Source organism: Podarcis vaucheri (genome assembly GCF_965113315.1).
Source record: "Podarcis vaucheri genome assembly, chromosome: 13".
In the NCBI taxonomy this organism is placed as follows: Eukaryota; Metazoa; Chordata; class Lepidosauria; order Squamata; family Lacertidae; genus Podarcis; species Podarcis vaucheri.
The window spans coordinates 51991911-52004072 of NC_138751.1; the positions used below are offsets into that span (position 1 = coordinate 51991911).

A 12162-nucleotide genomic window follows, 5' to 3' on the forward strand; every position below is an offset into this window, starting at 1 on the left:
AACTGTATAAAAGGGACTTGGACAACAGAATAACCATTGCTAAATTTTCTGGGCTCCAAGCTCTTAATTTAATGCCCATACATATTGTGCATCACTAGATATCTAAGGATTGTTTAAAGCTTGGTAACCAACTAAGAGAAACCAATTACCAACAAGGGAGTTATAAATAAAATCATAAAGTATTCATCTGATCCATAATTCATTGGTAACAGACATCCTACCATCTGGAGTGGGGATGAACTTGCAACTCAAGCGTCAGATGGCTTGTGATGAAGATTTGACATGCAAAAATGGGTGTTGATGTTGCAAATGATTTCATGTGATATCTTATTTCTGATTTTTTTTTTTTAAAAAAAACATTATTGGCTGCATGTGGGATTAACCTCCATGTTTTCCATTGGTAGTTTTGCTTTTCAAAGGAAAGCACATAAACAATAGAAATGCTTTTGAAGCGGCAATATTTTGCATTTAAGAAAAGGAGGGAAATGATGGCAAACTGTCATGTGCACACTTGGAAAAATTTCCACGGGATCTCATAGAAATGTAGAGTTGGAAGGGACTCTGAGGATTATCTAGTCTAGCCCCCAGCAATGCAGGAATATGAAGCTGTCTCATATGAGAACTGAACCCTCAACCTGACCAGTACCATGCTCTAACCAAGTCAACTATCCAGTTGTCTGGGATGCTTTTAAAATTATGCTTTATGGACAAGATTCTATGAACAGTGTAACTGGTTTCACATCCTGAAGGTGGGTTTAGGTTTGTGTTTCTCAGGCAGCAGCACTGCAAACTGTTTTGAGAGGCCCCCTTACCAAAATCTATTTGTGATACAGCACAGATATCTCATGTACCATGAAAGGAAAGCATATACAGTGGTGCCTCGCAAGACGAAAAGAATCCGTTCTGTGATTCTCTTCGTCTAGCGGTTTTTCGTCTTGCGAAGCAAGCCCATTGACGGATTAGCGGATTAGCGCTATTAGCGGCTTTTAGCGGCTTATCTGCTGATCGGATCAGCTGATAAGCGGCTTAGCGGCTTAGAAAAAGGGGGGGGAAGGGAAAAAAACAGCAGGAACTCGCAAGACATTGTCGTCTTGCGAAGCAAGCCCATAGGAAATTCGTTTTGCGAAGCACCTCCAAAACGGAAAACTCTTTCGTCTAGCGAGTTTTTCGTCTTGCGAGGCATTCGTCTTGCGGGGCACCACTGTACAAGGTAGTAGACATATGTAGTACCAAATATTTGGATCCTGGCCTTTGTAGTTTTATTTTTTCCATTTAATAAGTGAAGCTTCTTTCTTATCCCATAATATATTTGTGCATCTTTGAGGTGCCCCAAGACTATTTAAAATTTCTTTATAAAAATCATTTTTATTTGATTTTACAGATATAAATGTATAACAAAAACACACACATATCCATATAAAGAGATTTCTCTGAATCTCGAGACTCCCCCCCCCCCCATCCCCTCCATGGGTCCTATTGTCTACATTTTCAACTGCCTATTATTTCATAATCTATATTTTATATCTATCCATATTGTCCATAGTATTTGTTACATTGCAAGTGAGATTAAAATCCTGCTCATGTTTTCATCTGCATCTATTTAAAATTTACTCATGGCCTTTCCAAGGTTTGTTCCAAGCAATGTACAAAAAAATGAAACTAAAACATTTCCGTGGGGGGTACACCAACTGCAGGTTCTCCCTTGTAATAAAACACAATGCAGAATTAAAAGCTGCAACGTGCCGGCACAAAACAGTACTTAGTTCTTTTCATTCTTAAGCCTTACTTTGTTGTTTAGTCGTTTAGTCATGTCCGACTCTTCATAACTCCATGGACCAGAGCACGCCAGGCACTCCTGTCTTCCACTGTCTCCCGCAGTTTGATCAAACTCATGTTAGTAGCATCGAGAACACTGCTCAGCCATCCCGTCCTCTGTCGTCCCCTTCTTCTTGTGCCCTCCATCTTTCCCAACATCAGGGTCTTTTCCAGGGAGTCTTCTCTTCTCATGAGGTGGCCAAAGTATTGGAGCCTCAGCTTCAGGATTTGTCCTTCCAGTGAGCACTCAGGGCTGATTTCCTCAAGAATGGATAGGTTTGATCTTCTTGCACTCCATGGGACTCTCAAGAGTCTCCTCCAGCACCATTATTCAAAAGCATCAATTCTTTGGTGATCAGCCTTCTTTATGGTCCAGCTCTCACTTCCATACATCACTACTGGGAAAACCATGGCTTTAACTATACGGACCTTTGTTGGCAAGGTGATGTCTCTGCTTTTTAAGATGCTGTCTAGGTTTGTCATTGCTTTTATCCCAAGAAGCAGGCGTCTTTTAATTTCATGACTGCTGTCACCATCTGTTGTGAACATGGAACCCAAGTGATCATGGATCACTGCCTTGTTGTGGCGAAGGGGCTTGAATAACTCACAGAAGCTATGAGCTATGCCATGCAGGGCCACCCAAGATGGACAGGTCATAGTGGAGAGTTTTCACTAAAAGTGATCCACCTGGAGCAGGAACCGGCAGGCTACTCCAGTATACCTGCCAAGAAAACTCCATGGACAAAGACAACAAGCCTCACTATATATCACTATATAATGCAAGGCATCTACACTTTTAAAATATCCTGTGCATTTCAGCAGGGGTGCTTTTCCTGATTGAATTCAGTTGTTGGTGTGGTCTTTCCCCTGTCTGGTGGTAGTGAGAAGGGAAAGGTGTGTGTTTGTCCTTTTGTGTGGTGAGCAGATTATAGCCCTCCATGTGGCTCCACAGAGCACTTGGAACAACTTTGAAATACTAAGTTGCTGCCAAAGAGGATGGCCACTCCTACACTGTCAAAAAATGAGGAATTGTATCACTCCTTTAGGGACGCGGAGGGCTTGCCGATCAGAAGGTCAGCGGTTCGAATCCCTGTGACGGGGTGAGCTCCTGTTGCTCGGTCCCAGCTCCTGCCCACCTAGCAGTTCAAAAGCACATCAAAGTGCAAGTAGATAAATGGGTACCACCCCAGCGGGAAGGTAAATGGCGTTTCCATGCACTGCTCTGCTTTCACCAAAAGCGGCTTAGTCATGCTGGCCACATGACCCGGAAGCTGTACGCCTGCTCCCTTGGCCAGTAAAGCGAGATGAGCACCGCGACCCCAGAGTTGTTCGCAACTGGACTGAACTGTCAGGGGTCCTTTACCTTTAACTTTTTAACACTCCCTTTGCCCCCTCCCCCCAAAAAAAGATAAAAGGGGAAATGAGAACACAGATATATACAAATGGAAGACAGAAAGGTGACTCAAAAGATTGTCTATGCTCATTTATTTGTACAATAAATTTGTAAACCAGGTCAAGACTTGCCAAAAGAGTGGAAGAAGCTATTTATGTATGCCACAACAGTGGCTATGATATTACTAGCCCCAAAATGGAAAGATGACAAGACACCAACGAAAGAAGAATGGCAAGCAAAATGGATGGAATCTGCTGAAATGGCAAAGCTCACGAGAAAACCTAGAGATAAGGACAAAAGAGACTTGTAAAAAGATTGGGAATCATTTATGATGTATATATAGAAACATTGTAAAGAAGTGGATGCTATAGCAGGGTTTGCGTAAACACTTAAAATTAAGAAAACAAGCAAAAAAAGAAGGTGCAATTATTGGGAAAACATAGATGTAATTGAAAAGATATGGTATAAAAAGGATAAAAATATAAGAACAGTTAATGAAAAGACTACAAAATTAACGTAGAATAAAATAAGCAGGAAAAGCAAATATCTAAAGAACCAGAAGAGGAGGCTGGGGAAAGTCATGGGGGGGGGGAGATATTGGGATTTACATTTTTGATGATCCTGTTGAATATAAAACTGTAAAACTGAATATATATATATATATATATATATGCAGGTTTTGGTGTCTTCGGGTGTCTTCCCGTGTAAGAGTCGGGGTGTCTGTGCGACGTTTCGACGAGGTCTCACTCGTCATCTTCAGGCTGGTGCTTTCGGCTTCTTGTTACTGGAACAGAGCAGAGTCTGGTGTTTGAGTTCCTATAAATACTGTTGAGGGGTGTGGTGTATAGCCTCCAACGTTCTGGGCAAAGAGGAAGTTCCTAGATTAGTGTGCCTTTTCTTCTTTTGTTCTTTAATTACTTGAGGGATATCTTGGGTGATTTCATGAGTGATATTCAGAATATCACTGGGTGGGTCATTAAGTGTATATATATATTCAAAAAAATATTGTAAACCAGGACACAAAACCTGTTCATTTGTTTTTTTGGGGTGTGTGAAAGGATGATGGTCTTGATCTGTAGAGGAAAATTTACCTGGGGTGGCAGAAAATAACAGGAGTGGGTGAGCAAGCTTTTACATTTTTAGATGAGGAAAAGAAAAATCTCAGAAATCTTTGGTTCTACATTATACACTACTCTTCAGAAGCAGTTGAAGGCTATCACAGACTTGCAAAAAACCAATTGAAGCACATTCATTGATCACAAATGTATGTAAGAGTAGCCAGACAGTCTCTGAAACCAGAAAATCTGTTTACAGGGAGTGTAACTGGAAGTGAGGAAGCAGCTAAGGAAGGGGAACTCAGCACATCATAATCCTCACAGGAGCAGAGTCACCAGGGAGATAATTTTCAGAAAAGAAACAACAAGTTGGACACCTTTCCCCCCTGCCTCTCTTGTTTACTTTGGATCCCTGGAATATCATTATACATATTTGCATAGATCTGTGGAGTTTGGGACTTGTCAAAAGGTAGTGCTTGTTAAATTGATAAAAATAAAAGGATTACTGTTTTCACAAAAGCGCCGTCTTTTTGTGTCCTGAGAGAAGCACATAGTCCCAAACCTTCTGGCGTAGGAAGACTTCTTCAGCCAACATTAGATGTTATGGTACGTATGTGGGTGCCACTGAACACAGCACCGAGCCCTTCCTCTCCTCCTGACGAACATCAAAGAAGTAAGATGTGATGCTTCTGCGCAGAAGCCGGTGAAACAGAGCATGGATGAGGAAACTCGCAGCATGGCGACATCACATCACATGGCATTAACTGATCGAAAAGTATGAGGAGGTGAGCAGCTGCTATGTGGCATCAGCATGCATCTTGTATTATCCACTTCCAGCCTCAGAGTGCCAGTACAATAGGCTTGCACATGGGAAGGGTGTTCTTTCCATGAAGCCACTGGGAAACTGGTGCATCGTGTGTCATTAAGGGAGCTGAGTTGGTTCTCCATCATCTTCTGGTACCCGGCTCAACACTTGAGCCAATGGTGACCCCTGATGGCAGAACCTTCGTTTCTGGCTCAGAAGGATGCCACAATGGACAGAAGCTAAAACCCAACCCAGGGCATCTTAATCTGTATATATGGATGGGCTATAGGGCTGAGCAGGCCAGTCCGGCTTCCTCTGCCCTTGATCTCTCCACAACCAGGGACCCAGTTGCAGGGATGATTGTAACCATGTCCAGCCATCCCAAGCCAGAATTAAGATTGCCGGAAGAAATATCAACAACCACAGATATGCAGATGACACAACCTTGATGGCAGAAAGTGAGGAGGAATTAAAGAACCTTTTAATGAGGGTGAAAGAGGAGAGCGCAAAATATGGTCTGAAGCTCAACAACAACAAAACTAAGATCTTGGCCACTGGGACCATCACCTCCTGGCAAATAGAAGGGGAAGAAATGGAGGCAGTGAGAGATTTTACTTTCTTGGGCTCCATGATCACTGCAGATGGTGACAGCAGTCACGAAATTAAAAAACGCCTGCTTCTTGGGAGAAAAGTGATGAAAACCTAGACAGCATCTTAAAAAGCAGAGACGTCACCTTGCCAACAAAGGTCCGTATTGTTAAAGCTATGGTCTTACCAGTAGTGATGTATGGAAGTGAGAGCTGGACCATAAAGAAGGCTTATCGCCAAGGAATTGATGCTTTTGAATTATGCTGCTGGAGGAGACTCTTGAGAGTCCCATGGACTGCAGGAAGATCAAACCTATCCATTCTTAAGGAAATCAGCCCTGAGTGCTCACTGGAGGGACAGATCCTGAAGCTGAGGCTCTAGTACTTTGGCCATCTCATGAGAAGAGAAGACTCCCTGGAAAAGACCCTGATGTTGGGAAGGATTGTGGGCACAAGGAGAAGGGGATGACAGAGGATGAGATGGTTGGATAGTGTTCTCGAAGCTACCAGCATGATTCTGACCAAACTGCAGGAGGCAGTGGAAGGCAGAAGTGGCTGGCGTGCTCTAGTCCATGGGGTCACAAAGAGCCAGACACGACTAAACGACTAAACAACAACAACCAGCCATCCGTGCTTACAATTCTCCTTCAGGCTGCCTGTCTGCTCAACACAGGGAAGATAATGGTAGAGGGGCCGGGGCTGGTGTTCAAGGGGCCCATGGATAATTGACCCTTTGGGTCCCTTCCAACCCTACAATTCTATGAGTATGTGAATAGGGCTTGTTTCTCTGATTTCACACAAGCCCAGGGAATTGGTGTCAGGTGCAGAAGCCAGCTGTCTGAGAATCACAATTCTTTCTTTTAAAGCTGATGGATGCTTAAACTTTGTGGGTAAACTCCAGTGAAATGCCAGGCATCCGAGGTGTAGCTGAATAAGGTTATCGGTGAGCAAGAATGGGGATTCACACTTGGGTGCAGGAGTAAAGGGTTAGTAGATTATTATTTTTAAAGCTGACTTTGAGGTTTTTGCTTTAACAATCACATGACATCCAAATTTTGTGGAAAAAATAAAAATTAATTCAAGGAAAGATGGTACATGATGTATTTAAATAAACTGAAAAACCCTCAGCAGAAATATGTAAAGATTTGCTTATGTTACATGTGGCATCAATTGCAGAATCCACATTTTCTTGGCACATGAATTTACTGGACTCTGAACACCTCTTTCCAGTCTTACTTTTCACAGTGTTACTAAATGGTCACAACAATTTGAATAATGTACAGAGAACCATAGATTAGTCATTAAATTGATCAACTGTTCACAATAAAGTCGTTCATGGATTCTATCATCTGATCTTCTACTCCTAGCTATTCAAAGACATGATTCAGCTTATTGTTATATTTTTCAGTCTGGAAAATGATCCAGTTGTTTTGTTCTTGCAATTTCCAGTGCAATCTGGGTTCCTAGATGCTTAACATACCCCTTACAGTCAAAAATTAAAATTAAGAAAGCAAGACATATTAAGGGTGCCAGTTATACAAAAGAAAAAAGGGGGGCATAAATTATTTGAGGAAAAGGGAAAGTTTTCATGAAATATTTCCTGCAAAAACCAAAAAACAAATTATACCAAAAGTTGCACTTGTGGAGCGGCCAGAATCTTAATGCATGAGCCTTTTGTAAATTCTGAAATTCACAAGAATTTTCTTGGGCTTGACATGGTAAGGTAGTGCCCCATCTGCGGTGCTGGCTAGCAAATTTTCTGTCAACACCAGTGAGTCTGCCAGACCAATACCATGGCATATGGTCTGAATTTTCAGGCACAACATTTCTCACTGCCAATATAAAATAGATGTCTTTGTCCTGAGAAATGTCTTCTACCAAACCTTGGTACGCCCAGCTTCTACACAAAAGGGGGAAGTTGTCTGATGGTACCTCCATTTTTTAGAAACCCTTCACATTGATATATCTAACTTTATCTGCAAAGCTTAGGGTGGTGTACTTTGTATATCATTCCATCTTGCTCTCAGAAAAACAATGGGATGTAGGCTAGTCTGAGGAGAAAGCGACATGAACATGACCATCTGCTGAGCTTCAAAGAATCATAGAGTTGAAAAGTATCTCAAAAGTCATCTAGTTCAATCCCCTGCTGGTGCAGACATCCACCACTATGGCATTCCTAATAGATGGCTAGGCAGCCTCTGCTTTAAAAACCTCTCACAAAGGAAAGTCTGCCGTTTTCTGAGGCAGTCTGTTTCTCTGTCAGATAACTCAAACTCTTCCAAATCCTTTTTTCTTGTAACTAAAACCCACAGGTTTTGTTTTCTGGAGCAACAGAAAACAGACTAGCACCACCATCTAGGTCAGGGGTCTGCATGTGGCTCTTTTACACCTTTGCCGCGGCTCCGGGGCGGATACTAGTGAGGGGAGGAGGTGCATTGTACGCCCCGACACTCCCCACTGTGGCGGGCGCTGTACTGGCTGTGACGTCGCATGAGGGCGGTGCGTGCGTTAGTCACGCACTGTCCCGATGTCACCTTCCCGCCCGCTACATTGTAAGGGGCATGTACACTGGTCACTGCATTGAAAGGGGGCATGTACGCTGGTCACTGTTTTGAAGGGGAGTGAAGAACACACACACACACACACAAAAGGTAACTTGTTAATTTAACGTTTATTTCTATGAGGAGGAGTAATTCTGAGGGGTCAAACAAAGAAATAATAAAAAGTGACAAAAAGTTATTTTTATAATGACGAGTTTTGCGGCTCCCAGTTTTTTTTCCTTCGGAAACAGGTCCAAGTGGCTCTTTTTGTCTTAAAGGTTGCAGACCCCTGATCTAGGTGGTCATTCAAACATTTGAACATTCAAACATTTGAAGATGGCTATCACATCTTCTCTTAATTGTCTCTTCTCCAGGCTAAACATATCTTCAACCTTTCCTCACAGGACTTAGTCTCCAGAGTCCCCACCATCTTTGTCGCCCCTCCTCTGGACACAAGCTAGTTTGCAAGTATCTTTCTTGAACTAGGGTGCTCAGCACTTGACAAAGTATTCTAGGCATAGCTGTCAACATACAGATTTGAAAATAAGGGACCAGCAGCCTTGAAAATAAGGGATCAGCAGCCAAAATAAGGGATTTTCCAGGCACAGGTATGTTCAGCTTCTGAGCCCCTCCAAGCCAAAGGCAGAAAGCCCAGCCAGCAGCCAAACGAAGCCTCAAGCGGTGGTTCACACAGCGCAGCAACCCGGCAAAGGGGATGCAGCAAGAAAAACCACCGTCACATCTCCGCTGGGAAGCGCTGAGCAGGGGCGAGTCCCCAGGCAACGTGGCCGATTTGATCAGCACAAGGCATGCCCCCCCACACACCCCAATCGTTCTTAGACTCCTTATTGGGTGAGCAACGCAGCCAAGCAACAAAGTTGGAGCCTACCTCCTCCCTAGCCGGTAGGGAGGGAGGGAGAGGAGCTGCTTCCTTTGAAACCTGGGGAATTTAAGGGACATCATCAATAAGGGACAGCAGCAGGACACAGTGTTGGGATAAGGGACTGTCCCGCCAAATAAGGGACGGTTGATAGCTATGATTCTAGGGAAGATATGATCAAAACAGAATAGTGCTCACCTGACATCTACCTGGTTGTCTGAGGAACCCAACTCCTCTCAGCAGTCCCCATGCCAAGTTCTCCCTTTCTCACTGTACATTTCATCACATTTACTAGGGTGTTTCTTTGCATTTGCCCACTGTTTTCTGCTGACAGGGATGCGGTGGGGGAGAGAATGACATGTGTAGAACTCAGAGCCAGCCCAGCCATTGGGCAAGGCAAGGCTGCTGCCTCAGGCTGAAGAAACCACCACACTGTGGGCACCCTGCCTCCACCTCCAATTTGGGGTGAGACTGCATCCATTTGGGGCAAGCTCTTACCCCAAACTGGCATGATCTTGCCTGAAACTGGTGCCAATGGTGGCGGCACTTCTCCGCCAGTGGCAGATGTGATGGTGGCAGAGCAGGTGGTGGCAGCAGCAGAGACAACGACAGGGCAGGATGGCAGTTTCCATGCCACCACAAGTGGTTAAACAGGATGTGCTGCCCCAGCAGATCTGAGCAAACATTACTTGGAGAGGCAAAGAACTCCAGAAAAGGCTGTCATTTTCCAAAGCAGTTCTGTGTTTAGTGTAACCGGTAGTCCTGTCCTAACACTATCTACTAAAGGTAAAGGTAAAGGGACCCCTGACCATTAGGTCCAGTCATGACCAACTCTGGGGTTGCGGCGCTCATTTCGCTTTATTGACCGAGGGACTATTTCTGGGTTAGCGGAGTCTGTAACCCGAAGCATATGTAACCCGAGGTACCACTGTTCTGTAATGGACATTCATCAGCTATAAACAAGAGAAATCTTACTGACCATATTTATTGCGAAGAAGTTGGCAATAATTCTGCACTGAATGAAAAGGATTGTTTGCAAAAACAACAAAATATTATAATCCTTTGCGAACAGTTGCAATAGTCCCAGGTATACTACACTTGATTTTAATATGAAGGGAAATGTTCTAAAGCTACTGTGTGGTTTTATGGACTTAAAAGATAGCTAAATGAGAGTAAGGAGCCAGTAAATTCTTCTCCGACAAGTTTGGGCCATTTGTTCAAAGGCCATACTGAAGTCCAAGTAACCATAACTAAACAACAGATTTTTATGACCTTCAATAAAATATACTGCATTTTACTACCAAACCACAGTTTGAGGCCATGTTGCCCCTCTCCACAACATTCTTGTTCTGAAAATCGGTTTGAACAAAACCACACCAGCCCTTAAATATTGAGGCACTCTGATCAGAAATCTGATCTTAGCTATCAAACATAATTTGGATTTCTTTCAACCTACTCCCTTTTATCACCATGTTTTCAATAACGAAATCTGAATGCAGAGATACTCCAGCAGAGCAACTTCTGGCAGCAGTGCTGTCCTGAAAATTGTTGCCGCAGACGTCACACAACATGGACTTAGAGCAAAAAAAGTTCTCTGCTGGATTTTGGTGTCCTTTCCTTATGCAAGAACCTTGAATTGTAAGGAAAAGTATCTCCACTTGCACAAGAGCACATCTGGATTCAAGCCCTCATTAAAAGAAGTGTGTGTGGGGGGGTGACCCATCAATGTAATTTCTGTAGCAATATAGCAGAAAAATGAAAAACCCTAAAGCAGTGATTCCCTGACTTTTCCCTGCCCTGGAGAATTCCTGATGTCCTTGGAGGAGCACTTAGTTATTTTTCAACCTGTTGCAGAACCATAATTCCATATAATTCAAACTGTAATACAATAGAAGGGCAGCATAAGAAATAAAACAAACATTAAAATAACATTAAAAATTCAACATGATGGATGTGTCATCTTCCTTTCTTCAATCACAAATCCACAGACAAGCCAAGGACCACCTGACTGAACCTTTTGGACCACTGATGGTCCACAGACCACACTCTGGAAAACGCTGCCCTCAAGCCATCATGCTTGGTCTTCTGCTAGGAGCTTGCAAATGTATTCTTATGTAAAAAGTCACTATCTTTCAAACAATCTTTTAAAAGTGCAAACTACTGCTTTAAAGGCTGTTGAAAAGCATCTTAGCTACATCTAGATTTTAACCGACAAGGGGAAATGGCTGCATTTATGACTGATTTGACAGTGAATGAGAAATACTCTGCACAAGTAACTCCATGGTCTATTAAACGGGCCCCTGAGAGGAAACATTTCTTATATTGTGTGGCTTAGTAATTTATGTGATGTAACCAGAGAAAAACAAAAAAAGGGAAGGAAACGTAAGTTCATTATCAAAAGCCAAGCTCGGCGATTTCAAGCTGTGCTCAACCCGGCCTGTCCCACGCCTGGCAAACCCACCCACAGAACCTAATTATCCCGTTGCGAAACTTTGCACTTACCTGCCTGGTTTGTGGTTACATTGACTGACACAAATTGCCTCGCAGCCGGACTCTGGTCGGACACACCATTCAGTGCCTCAATTTCAAAGGTATAGTTTGTGTGAGCAAGCAGGTCCACCACCATCACAGAGGTGTTTCTCAGGCCGCTTTGTTGTGGGAGGTACCTGACATGACCACCACACTCCTCACAGAGACCGGAGTGCCAGTTGCACTTCTTGCATGCAATATAATAAGACACATCTTTCCTTCCACCAGTATCAGCAGGAGGAATCCATTCCAGAAAGACACTAGTCTCGTTAACATTTGAGATGGCACTCCGGGGAGCAGAGGGGGGTCCTGGCATGTAAAGTGAGAAAAACACATGGTAAGAATCAGATTCAAAGTCCCTCCCAACCCATTTGCTTAGATACTGTCTATGGGATTGGAAAAATTCTAACCAACCCAGTTCTTTGGAAGGCATTAAGTGCCGGTGGGTCCCTTCCAGGGCCGGCCCACCCATGAGGCAAGGAGAGGTGACTGTCTCGGGTGGCAGGTTCCACAGAACAGCAGAGCCAGCCTCCAAGGATTGCATCTTCCAATGCCAGT

At 43.5% G+C, this 12162-nt stretch overlaps 1 protein-coding gene across 8 annotated transcripts in view; it reads right to left on the reverse strand.

Moving 5' to 3' along the window:
- Nucleotides 1–12162, reverse strand: part of EPHA5 (EPH receptor A5) — a 264632-nt gene that overhangs the window by 94207 nt on the left and 158263 nt on the right. For 5 of the 8 annotated variants that reach the window (XM_082194742.1, XM_082194741.1, XM_082194745.1 and 2 more), the window contains exon 5: nt 11578–11913. The exons of the other annotated variants lie outside the window; for them this stretch is intronic. In XM_082194742.1, the coding sequence (XP_082050868.1) occupies nt 11578–11913 (336 nt within the window). The remainder of the gene's footprint in view (nt 1–11577; nt 11914–12162) is intronic. 8 annotated transcript variants of the gene reach the window in all.